The 12,928-nt window shown below is 47.9% G+C and overlaps 1 protein-coding gene across 1 annotated transcript in view; it reads right to left on the bottom strand.

Annotated features, from left to right (window-relative positions):
* Positions 1-868: 868 nt before the first annotated feature.
* Positions 869-12,928, bottom strand: part of LOC137525937 (tapasin-related protein-like) — a 35,839-nt gene continuing 23,779 nt past the window's right edge. The window contains exons 2-3 of the mRNA XM_068247145.1: positions 3,048-3,377; positions 869-1,188 (exon numbers count right to left, since the gene is read on the bottom strand). Coding sequence (XP_068103246.1) covers positions 869-1,188; positions 3,048-3,377 — 650 coding nt within the window. The remainder of the gene's footprint in view (positions 1,189-3,047; positions 3,378-12,928) is intronic.

The following is a 12,928-nucleotide window of genomic DNA, read 5'->3' as shown; positions in this document are numbered from 1 at the left end:
TCCAGGTGTTAGATGCCTTGAAATATCTTTTCCATTACTTTTCTGACCAGCATAATTTTTTCTAATTTTTCAAGTTCGCCTCCCCATTGAAGTCTATGGCGGTTCGCGAACGTTTGCGGAGGTTCGCGAACCGGGTTCACGAACCTAAAATCGGAGGTTCGGGCCATTTCTAGCAGCTAATCCAGTCAGACTTCAGTCAGAAACATCTGATCACCATGCAAGTTCAGGGTCTATGGCTTATCCTATTGGAGACAGAGGATCATCCTTTTCCTGGAATTAAGCCTGGTACACACTTTCAATTATGATTGGCCAATCACTGACCAATTTTACTACCACCATGTAGTATAAGAGTTAACCTATAAAACTCAGCTCATAGTATGCAATATCTGTTAACCCTCAAGCTACATGGAGGTGGTAAAATAGTTCAGTGATTGGTCAATCATAATTATAAGTGTGTACCACACTCGTATTGACCTGAGGAAGTGGGACTCAGTCCACGAAAGGCATCATCTGTAGTTTTTATAATAATAAAAATGGTTATTGTCATCCATTTTACTGTTAGTTCCCTTTTTGAAAGTTTATGATCTTTTATTTAACCTGGGATGTCTCTTCCCACCCCTTTTTGGGAAGCTGAATCAGAACAGCTAGTGGCTCCATGGCTGTCCATGCAAGTGTGAGGTTGTGTGACCCTGAAGTGGAAGAACCTCAAAGGAAGACTATAATAAGATGTCCGGGAGTTGAGAATTTCCTGTCAGTTGTAGAAAATTACACCTGGCTGAAAACTGGACAAGAACTTTTGGAACATCGATCACAAAGTAAATATTTGTAGTGCCAAATTATTGTATCATTTTTTTCACAAAAATTTGAGTTACATGTTTGAGTATGGATGTATACCTGGATGGAGAAGCTGCAAGTCCTTCAGAAGAGGCTCCTGTAGAGAGAAGTGACGGACTCTGCAGAAGAAGGTCCCATTCCAATCATCCTCTTTTGGTGAAAATGTGAAGGAGCCCTTGGCTGAATAGGTTAGATCTTCACTACGTGTGATTTCACTCAAATCAGAACGAGGGAGAACTTTTTCATTTTTTATCCATTTGATCTCAATATCTGGGGGGAAGAATCCGGTGGCCATACAGAGCAACGTGATCTGACCATTACTGCTGACCTGATCCACTGTCACCAATGGTGAGACTATGAGGAAAGAAATATCATAAATAGTATAACCTAAGCATCACCAGCGTGTGAAATAATCAAGATATAAAAATATTAACAAACAAAACAAAGCAAAGTGCAAAAAAGTCTAAAATCCCAGAGGCAACTTAGTAAATCATCCCAGCCCAGAGGAGTCTGAGCAAATCAGATGCATGGTTTAAAAGCTGTAAGTAACTCTTTTCCATAATTTCTATCACATTAAAGCAGTAGGATCAGCCATACTATGCCAGGGGAAAAAACAAATATATAAGTAGATAAATACTTGATCTACTTACATAACACATGTATTATACTGTCCACGTTTTGATTTCAGTGAATGTTATATAGTAAATGACGAGAATTCTGTTCCTGGTGGGAACCATGTCTTTTGCCCACAGTTAAGGCTAACTAGTGATGTCATTTCTGCCCTTTACTTTTTTTCTTGTCTCCTCCAATCACTGAGTCGCCTCAGCCTTGCTTGTAAACACAAGTGAGTAGGGGGATTAGGTTTCAGATAAGCAGCTGGCAGGGAAATAAAGGGAAGAGGAGGAATAGATTATAGATAAAAAGAACGCCCAGCATGCAATTCTTTAGCACTGACTACTAAAGGGCCAGTGCTACTTAAGTATGTGATAACTCCAAATCATAACAGCAGAAAAAGTTTTGAAAGTTTTGAATGCAGGCTTAGCATCTTTATCACTTAATACACTCAGACCAGTTGCTGTTGAAATTTGATTTTTATGGTGACGATACCGCTTTAACTGTTTTTATTTCAGGTTTATTTATTTGCAAACTTTTTTTTCAAGAAACAAGTATCATAATTTCTTCCCTTTTTTATCATCATGTTGTTGCAGTCCATAAATGAGATGCTGTATAATCTAATTGCATAAATCTGAGTGCCTGATAAATGATTTCATATTTGTTGACATGCACTTTTTTGCTGCTTGTTCCTTGCTGTCATTTACTGATCCGACATGCCAAGACCTACGTTTCTGTTAATGTGAGTATGACCTTATGTTTACCTGACTACTTGTTTTCAGCTTGATTAAGATAATAACATTATATGATTTTGAGTACTAGAAATCTGATATTAAATATTTTAAAATCTCAAATATGCTCTATTTATGTTATACAGTGTTGTGAGGTCTAAACAGTGAATTTGGGTGCATGGAGTGCCTGGTAATTTGGGCACCTACCATTGCTTACAATGTACTTAGCGGGTATGGCAATGTCAGAAGGGTAATCTGGATGTGGGACTCTGGATTTTGGCATTATAGCTGAACTCTAACATGTGTCAGAGATATGGGTACCAAATTTGGCTGTTATATTGCTGAACTCTGTGTAATGCTGTGTGGCGACTGAGACATAGCAGCAGTGTGGCAGGAATGGCACTACAGTGGTTTGGATGAGAGTAGTTGCAGTACTGGGTGCTCATCAATAGTATGGCTGAGCTTCAAGGTTGACGTGGCTACCGGAAATAGCAGTGGATGTTTGGCTATAGTATGGCTGGAAATTTTAAAAATGGACATAGGCAGGGATAAGTATCTGGATGCCCGGGGTTCAGATAGGTAAAGGGGTGTTATTGTTAGGTATATAGCGGGAGAATAGAGTTAGAAGTGGATGTAGGGAAGTTAGAGTGAGAATTAGGTGTTAGTAGAACATGGTTATATTATCAATATTCTACTATCGGCAAATCCTGGCAAACCATACATTATTGGGTGCCTTTTCTAAATGTACATGGTGGGTGGGGTTGGAGAAGAAGCAATACAAAAGTAGAAAAAAGGCTGATTACTGTCCATACACCTTAGGCTACATGGCTCAGCTCTTTTACGTCTTTGCCATTCTCATCAGATAATTACCCATAATGCGCAGACGGACATCTTTCTCCTTCCTCTCCATGTTGTAAATCACAGAACATGTGTAGGTTCCATCATCAGACACTGCTACGTTGGATATATTTAAAGAAACATCTCCATCTCCTGCAGCTTGTCCATTGAAGGACATCCTGGGCTGGACACTGAGGCCTATGTTGTCATACGTCACAATTTGTCTCCCCTTAAAATACCAGATTGCACTGAAGTATGAGGGCTTCACTGAAGGGTCCACCACGGAGAAGGTGCAGCCCAGATGGACATCAGAGCCTCTGAGTACCTGCTGAGAAGGAGAAACCTGAAGCTCCAGTGCCACGCCTGTGAAGAAAGAAGACCATTCATAACTTTCTAACAATTAAGGAACAAAAGGTGTCACTTACCTAGGCAACCTTAATTAGGGATGGGCGGGTTTTCCCAAATTATGGTAACTTCAGCGAAAAATGTATTCAATTTCAAAAAGTTTGCCTAAAATGCATTCAGTGTAATGGAGAAGCCAATTCTGTGGGATTTACAGTCTAACTAAAAGCTTCTTTTTTTGTGACAAAGCTTCTTAGGGTAGATACAAAAAAATTGTACCTGATTTGTTGTTAAAAGATATTTATACATTTCAAGAATTAGTGTCAGTTTTATGCTAGCTACTGTAGAGTTATTCCTTAGACAAGTGCAAATAGCCGAATTTTCAGAAAACTATTTAAAATTAAAGAGAACCCGAGGTGTGTTTAAAGAGTAACTGTCAGGCTGCAGAAGCTAATTTAAACCTCTATTCTCCTGTGTTAAACAGTTTAGAAGGAAGCCAAAAAGGCAATACTGTAGTTAAAAATCTCTCTTACATATGATGTGTGCTTATCAGCAAAGCTGTTAGACCCAAGCCCTTAAGAGGACGCAAGCCGCATACCATACTGCAAAGCATTCTGGGGCCCTCCCCTCGGCTGCTAATGAGAAGTTACAGGATCAAGTTTCAGCAGCTTGTAACTCAGTCCAGCGCACAGCACTGAAAAATCTCCGGGCAGAGTACACTGCAGGAGTCCGCTATTGTTCCTAGCCACATGGCTAATTAATATTCACTGCACACTAGTGTTATTCAGTACGAGCTTTTCTGTGATCAGGAAGCAGGCAGGACATGATGACACATTTGGCTTCATAGGAGACAGACAAACATGGAACCTGCCATGAGCTGTCAGGAGCATCAATCTCTGCATATACTATATACAAATTCTGTGAAATCCAAACGTGGACAGTGAAATGCATATGTAATGTAAGTACAGCCGTATTTAGCTACTGATATATATGTTTATTTTCTCTGAGACCTTATACCTAACAGCTCCTCTTTAAAGAATGTTATCTGCATACAGAGGCTGGATCTGCCTATACAGCCCAGCCTCTGTTGATATCCCAAACCCCACTAAGGTCCCCCTGCACTCTGCAATCCCTCATAACTCACAGCCGTGCTCTGAGGCTGTGTTTACATCTGTAGTGTCAGTCTCAGCTGCTCCCCTGCCTCCTGCATAGCTCCGGTCCCTGCCCCTGTCCCTTCCCTCCAATCAGCAGGGAGGGAAGGGATGCAGGCGGGGACTGGAGTTCTGCAGGAGGCGAGGAGAGCAGCAGACTGACACTATAGAGATAAACACAGCCAGCTCTGACAAGCTGTTTGTCAGCAGCGTGGCTGTGATTTATGAGGGATTGCAGAGTGCAGGGGGACCTTCGGGAGGTTTGGGATAGCAACAGAGGCTGGGCTGTATAGGCAGATCCAGCCTCTGTATGCAGATAATATTCTTCAAACCAACCTCGGGTTCTCTTTAAGCTAAGATAAATTGTTTATAATTTCTTCTGTAGACAATCTTAGATAATAGTTTCAGACAAAGCAACAAGTTTAGAGAGAGAAAAAGGAATGGCAGGGTTCTTGATACGTTAGACCAGATAGTACTAATTTATTCCATTATAAATGAATAACACACTTGCTTGATTGCATGCAAAAATCAGCATTTTCTAAAACCAGTTAAAATCACTTGCTGGAGCTGCAGCACCCAGTGGATATGCTACACATTAGCTATTCCTAACTAAGCTATGCCGGCACTTCCAATCACCCACACCTTGCATACTGACACATTTACCCCTCACAAGTGCTCTAAACCCGCAGCTGAACTCTGGTCCCCTACCTCTCGTGTCCTTACCTCTCCCTCTAGATTGTAAGCCTTTGGGCAGGGTCCTCCTCCTTTTGTGTCCTACCTGATCATGCACCTCCATTACTGTACACTCATGCTATGTATCTGAGTGAACCTAACTTGCCTAATCTCCATGCTTCATTCAGTGACTGGCTAAGCATTACCTTGTACTCATACTGTGCTGTGTGATCTGATTTTCTTGTATTCCTGTATTGTCATATTGCTGTATGTCACCCCTAAATATTGTCTGTAACCTAAACTAATGTACAGCGCTGCGTAATATGTTGGCACTTTATAGATACAATAAATAAATAATGGGCCCAGACAGACAAAGATGCAGATGCAGCTACTTCATAGAACACTATAAGCTCCCCATAGGGGGCATGAAGTCAACCTGCACAGCAGCAATCAGCATAGGTTAGTGCATAAGCCCCAAGGGAGAATTAATAGTGGATAAGCAATTCAAAAGACCAGCACAGCAGTTGCCTGCAATGTTCTCACCACCTCCGCCGCTCGAATCTTTCCGTGGGTACCCACTGCGATAAATGTGGCTTCAGTTCATTTAAGTAATCTGCATCAGGATGAACCACTATCGATAGTGAGCAGATGGCTTCCTCTACCTGCCGGCAGTTCATCCAGCATAGAAACCGGCTCGGCTAACACGTGGGACGCCGTACAAAAAGCACTCCCACAGACAGAGCAGTGTGTGGGGATTCCACTATGGCGTGCTGGCTCCGCCCATTGACGCGTTTCCCGCCCCTCTAGTGGGCGATTCGTCAGGATGTGAGCCAGGCGTGTTCAATGCTCCCTTATGTGTGTCATCAGAGCCAGCCTCCTCGGCTGTGAGTCTCCACCTCTTTCCTTGTCATCACTCTCTGGGGAAATCAACCAGATCTGCAGCCATTCATACCAGTACAGCAGCAGCAGCATAAGATGACTGTTCATCACAAGCATGGCAGCAGCAAGGTAGGATGACAAATCATCATGGATATCATAGCTGGGACACAGACAGGCAATTCATCATCTACACATCTACCTCTGTCCAAACCACTGCCAGCCTCCTCACCACACAACGTAATGTACCCCTTCCCCCAGTCTTTTCTCTGGCTCACCCACACTTCACCCACCATATTCCTACCAACCCTTTGCCACCCCTCCACCACTACCACATGCTATTCCTCCACCTGCTTCTCCAGCTGGTCCCAGTACTTTCTCCCTCCATCCTCAACCCACCCAGCCCTAGACCCCACTGGTCCCTAAACTCCCAGCCACCCCCCTTCCAGCCCCTCCACACTCCTCTTGCATCCGCAGACCACACTATAATAATCTCATTCCAATCCATACAACCCCCAGGCACTCTCTCCCTCTGTTTTGTGGTCTATGGAATGCCAGATCTGTCCGCAACAAGCTCACATCCATCCATGAGCTCTTCCTCTCCAAATCCCTCACCTTCCTCGCCCTCACAGAGACATGGCTCACCCCCTCTGACTGTACCGCAGCTGCTGCTCTCTCCTATGGGGAACTGCACCTTAGTCACACCCCCAGACCTGACAAGAGGTCTGGAGGAGGAGTGGGTCCGCTTCTCTCCGCACCCTGCACCTTCCAGGTCCTATCACCGCCCCCTTCCCTGCACTTCTCATCCTTTGAGGCCCATGTAATCCGCCTGTACCAACCTCTCCCAGCCATCATTGCGGTCCTATATAGAGTTGGGCCGAACCTCCGATTTTAGGTTCGCGAACCTGGTTCGCGAACTTCCGCGGAAGGTTCGGTTCGCGTTAAAGTTCGCGAACCGCAATAGACTTCAATGGGGATGCGAACTTTGAAAAAAAAAAATAATTATGCTGGCCACAAAAGTGATGGAAAAGATGTTTCAAGGGGTCTAACACCTGGAGGGGGGCATGGCGGAGTGGGATACATGCCAAAAGTCCCGGGGAAAAATCTGGATTTGACGCAAAGCAGCGTTTTAAGGGCAGAAATCACATTGAATGCTAAATGACAGGCCTAAAGTGCTTTCAAACATCTTGCATGTGTATACATCAATCAGGTAGTGTAATTAAGGTACTGCTTCACACTGACACACCAAACTCACCGTGTAACGCACCGCAAACAGCTGTTTGTGTAGTGACGGCCGTGCTGGACTGGTGCGCACCATGGCGAGAGTGCAGGTTTTGGTGGCTTTACAGCCCATATGGTCGCCTGGCTGATGTAGCTGAATGACAGAACAGTGACTGTCCAGCTGATCAAATTTGGTCTGACCACAATGAGGCAACGACCTTATTATCGTGGGTGTGCCCCCCGAGACACTCATCTAGGCGCCGGTCATTGCTTCATTGTGATACGCAAGCCCCTTCACCACGGCAAGGTAATGATCACGAAGGGGAATGGGCGCATGTACATGCCTTTTCTTTTGTTGTTGCAGCTGCCCGCAGTGCAGCCAGAAAAATTAGGCAGTCATGTACACGCACCAGAAAAATTATTACAGCGGCCGCTGCTAGCAGCGGCCTAAAAAATTCAGCAATCCGCCTGGAGTCCCGGACCCTGTTGGTGGTGGCGGAGAAGGTAGTCAAGCGGCCTGCAGGCAGACATGCTGTGTGAAGGGACTGGGAGCGACTTAGTCTTCTTGGGGCAGGCCAGGCAGCCAGTCACACGGCGTGCAGGCAAAGATGCTGTGTGTGCGGGGACTGACTTAGTCTTGGGGCGGGCAGCAGCCCTCCGGGATCCATGCCTCATTCATTTTGATAAAGGTGAGGTACTTAACACTTTTGTGACTTAGGCGACTTCTCTTCTCTGTGACAATGCCTCCAGCTGCGCTGAAGGTCCTTTCTGACAGGACGCTTGCGGCAGGGCAGGAGAGAAGTTGGATGGCAAATTGGGACAGCTCTGGCCACAGGTCAAGCCTGCGCACCCAGTAGTTCAAGGGTTCCTCATCGCTGTTCACAGCAGTGTCTACATCCACACTTAAGGCCAGGTAGTCGGCTACCTGCCGTTCCAGGCGTTGGTGGAGAGTGGATCCGGAAGGGCTACGGCGAGGCGTTGGACTAAAGAACGTCCGCATGTCCGACATCACCATGAGATCGCTAGCGTCCTGTCTTTGACTGCGTGGACACGGGAGGAGGATTAGTGGCAGTGGTACCTTGCTGGCGTTGTGCCGTCACATCAACCTTAAAGGCATTGTAAAGCATAGTTGACAGCTGGTTCTGCATGTGCTGCATCCTTTCCACCTTCCGGTGAGTTGGTAACAGGTCCGCCACTTTGTGCCTGTACCGAGGGTCTAGTAGTGTGGCCACCCAGTACAGGTCATTCCCCTTGAGGTTTTTTATACGGGGGTCCCTCAACAGGCAGGACAGCATAAAAGACGACATCTGCATAAAGTCGGATCCAGTACCCTCCATCTCCTCTTGCTCTTCCTCAGTGACGTCAGGTAAGTCAACCTCCTCCCCCCAGCCGCGAACAATACCACGGGAAGGTTGAGCAGCACAAGCCCCTTGCGATGCCTGCTGAGGTTGTTCTCCTGCCGCTGTCCCCTCCTCCTCCTCCTCCTCCTCCCCCAAAGAAACACCTTGCTTATCATCCTCCGAGTCTGACTCGTCTTCTGCACACGACTTCTCTTCTTCCTCCTCCTCCCCCCTCTGTGCTGCCGCAGGTGTTGAGGAAACAGCTGGGTCTGATGAAAATTGGTCCCATGCCTGTTCCTGCCATAACGGTTCCTGGTCACGCTCATTCACAGCTTCATCCGCCACTCTACGCACAGCACGCTCCAAGAAGTAAGCGTAGGGAATTAAGTCGCTGATGGTGCCCTCACTGCGGCTCACCAGGTTGGTCACCTCCTCAAACGGCCGCATGAGCCTGCATGCATTTTCCATCAGTGTCCAGTTGTCGGGCCAGAACATCCCCATCTTCCCAGACTGTTTCATTCTACTGTAGTTGTAGAGGTAGTGGGTCACGGCTTTCTTCTGTTCTAGCAGGCGGGAGAACATGAGCAGGGTCGAGTTCCAGCGAGTCGGGCTATCGCAAATGAGGCGTCTCACCGGCATGTTTTTGCGCTGAATTTCCGCAAAGCGTGCCATGGCTGTGTAAGACCGCCTCAAATGCCCACAGAACTTCCTGGCCTGCTTCAGGACATTCGCTAAGCCAGGGTACTTTGCCACAAATCTTTGAACCACTAGATTCATGACATGTGCCATGCAGGGTATGTGTGTCAGCTTCCCCATATGCAAAGCGGCAAGCAGATTGCTGCCGTTGTCGCACACCACGTTGCCTATCTCCAGGTGGTGCGGGGTCAGCCACTCATCCACCTGTTTCTTAAGAGCAGCCAGGAGAGCTGCTCCAGTGTGACTCTCCGCTTTGAGACAAGACATGTCTAAGATGGCGTGACACCGTCTTACCTGGCATGCAGCATAGGCCCTGCGGAGCTGGGGCTGTGTAGCTGGAGAGGAGAACTGCCACTCAGCCAAGGAGGAGGAGGACAGCGAAGAGCATGTAGCAGGAGGAGAGGAGGTGGCAGGAGGCCTGCCTGCAAGCCGTGGAGGTGTCACAATTTGGTCCGCTGCGCCCTGCTTGCCATCGTTCACCACCAGGTTCACCCAATGGGCTGTGTAGGTAATGTAGCGGCCCTGCCCGTGCTTGGCAGACCAGGCATCCGTGGTCAGGTGTACCCTTGACCCAACGCTCTTCGCAAGAGATGACACCACTTGCCTCAACTTCACGGTGAAGTTGGGGTATGGCCTTTCTCGAAAAATAAGTGCGGCCTGGCATCTTCCACTGCGGTGTTCCGATGGCCACAAATTTACGGAAGGCCTCAGAGTCCACCAGCCGGTATGGTAACAGCTTCCGAGCTAACAGTTCCGCCACGCCAGCTGTCAGACGCCGGGCAAGGGGGTGACTGGCCGAAATTGGCTTCTTCCGCTCAAACATTTCCTTCACGGACACCTGACTGCTGCTGTGGGCAGAGGAGCAGGAACCGCTCAAGGGCAGAGGCGGAGTGGAGGAGGGTGCCTGTGAAGGTGGAAGGGAGAAAGCGGCAGAAGCAGATAATGCACCTGATGGAGGAGGAAGAGGAGAAGGAGGGTGGCTTTGCTTTTGTGTGCTGCTGCTGCTTTTGCTCAGGTGGCCATCCCATTGCTGTTTGTGCCTTTTCTCCAGGTGCCTTCGTAAGGCACTTGTCCCTACGTGAGTGTTGGCCTTTCCACGGCTCAATTTTTGTTGGCAGAGCGAACAGATGGCTTTGGTCCGATCTGAGGCACACACATTAAAAAATTTCCACACCGCTGAGCCACCCTGGGATGTGGGCACTATGGGGACCTCAGCAGCTGATGCTGAAGGGCAAGTTGGCTGGCTGTACATAGGTGGCGATACATGGTGCCGGACTCTGCCACCAGCTGTTTCTGACGAAAAGCTGCCCCAGCTTCTTTCAGCAACTTCTCTCCTCCTACTACTCTCTGACTCCCCCTCAGAACTGTCCCCCTCTTCATCTCCTCTATTGGGAACATACAGAGGATCCCTATCATCGTCATCATCGTAATCATCCTGCCCAGCTTCGCTTGCCTCAGACAAATCCAAACATGCACCATCAGTAGGTCCTTCATCCTCCTTACACGTTACATCCATAGTGTTGCCGGGTAACTCAAATATATGAGCTGGTGAAAATTCATCTGGCTGTAACAACAATGGCTGTGCATCAGTGATTTCAACACTAAATAATTCTTGCGAAGTGTCAAATGCAGCGGAAGTGGTGCTAGTAGTAGCGCTGGTGGCTGAGCAAGATGAGGTGTTCTGTGTCGCTAAATACTCAACCACGTCCTGACAATCTTGGGAGGTGATGGGACGTGCCTTCTTCCGAGCACTGTACTGTGGGCCAGGTCCACACGAAATTACATTTACACGACCTCGCGCAGACCTGCCGGGTGGCCTTCCTCTGGCTCTGGCACTACCTCTTCCTCTACCTGTTTTGTCGATATCGGGTATGCACGGAGTGGTATATCACACTGCGTGCACTCACGTAGGTAGGTGGGTTCACTTAACTGCACAGGTATGCGCACTGATGCGGTGGGTTCACTGAACAGAACAGGTATACAGTGGCGGGTTCACAGAACAGGTATGCAGTGGCAGGTTCACTGAACACAACAGGTATGCAGTGGCAGGTTCACTGAACACAACAGGTATGCAGTGGCGGGTTCACTGAACAGGTATACAGTGGCGGGTTTACTGAACAGAACAGGTATGCAGTGGCGGGTTCACTAAACAGAACAGGTATACAGTGGCGGGTTCACTAAACAGAACAGGTATACAGTGGCGGGTTCACAGAACAGGTATACAGTGGCAGGTTCACTGAACACAACAGGTATGCAGTGGCAGGTTCACTGAACACAACAGGTATGCAGTGGCAGGTTCACTGAACAGGTATACAGTGGCGGGTCCACTGAACAGAACAGGTATGCAGTGGCGGGTTCACTAAACAGAACAGGTATACAGTGGCGGGTTCACTAAACAGAACAGGTATACAGTGGCGGGTTCACAGAACAGGTATGCAGTGGCAGGTTCACTGAACCCAACAGGTATGCAGTGGCGGGTTCACTGAACAGGTATACAGTGGCGGGTCCACTGAACAGAACAGGTATGCAGTGGCGGGTTCACTAAACAGAACAGGTATACAGTGGCGGGTTCACTAAACAGAACAGGTATACAGTGGCGGGTTCACAGAACAGGTATGCAGTGGCAGGTTCACTGAACACAACAGGTATGCAGTGGCGGGTTCACTAAACAGGTATACAGTGGCGGGTCCACTGAACAGAACAGGTATGCAGTGGCGGGTTCACTGAACAGGTATACAGTGGCACTGAACAGAACAGGTATGCAGTGGCGGGTTCACTAAACAGAACAGGTATACAGTGGCGGGTTCACTAAACAGAACAGGTATACAGTGGCACTGAACAGAACAGGTATGCAGTGGCAGGTTCACTGAACACAACAGGTATGCAGTGGCGGGTTCACTGAACAGGTATACAGTGGCGGGTCCACTGAACAGAACAGGTATGCAGTGGCGGGTCCACTGAACAGAACAGGTATGCAGTGGCGGGTTCACTAAACAGAACAGGTATACAGTGGCGGGTTCACTAAACAGAACAGGTATACAGTGGCGGGTTCACAGAACAGGTATGCAGTGGCAGGTTCACTGAACACAACAGGTATGCAGTGGTGGGTTCACAGAACAGGTATGCAGTGGTGGGTTCACAGCACAGGTATGCAGTGGTGGGTTCAATGAACAGGTATACAGTGGCGGGTCCACTGAACAGAACAGGTATGCAGTGGCAGGTTCACTGAACAGGTATGCAGTGGTGGGTTCACAGAACAGGTATGCAGTGGTGGGTTCACAGAACAGGTATGCAGTGGTGGGTTCACAGCACAGGTATGCAGTGGTGGGTTCACTGAACAGGTATGCAGTGGTGGGTTCACTGAACAGGTATGCAGTGGTGGGTTCACAGCACAGGTATGCAGTGGTGGGTTCACAGCACAGGTATGCAGTGGTGGGTTCACAGCACAGGTATGCAGTGGTGGGTTCACAGCACAGGTATGCAGTGGTGGGTTCACAGCACAGGTATGCAGTGGTGGGTTCACAGCACAGGTATGCAGTGGTGGGTTCACAGAACAGGTATGCAGCCAGACAGGAACAAGTTAAGCCTAACTAATCTTTCCCTGAGAGACAGTCTG

The sequence above is a fragment of the Hyperolius riggenbachi genome, chromosome 7, assembly GCF_040937935.1.
Source record: "Hyperolius riggenbachi isolate aHypRig1 chromosome 7, aHypRig1.pri, whole genome shotgun sequence".
NCBI lineage: Eukaryota > Metazoa > Chordata > Amphibia > Anura > Hyperoliidae > Hyperolius > Hyperolius riggenbachi.
Note: the sequence above shows the minus strand (reverse complement) of the source record. Positions and strands in the feature narration are given on the sequence as shown.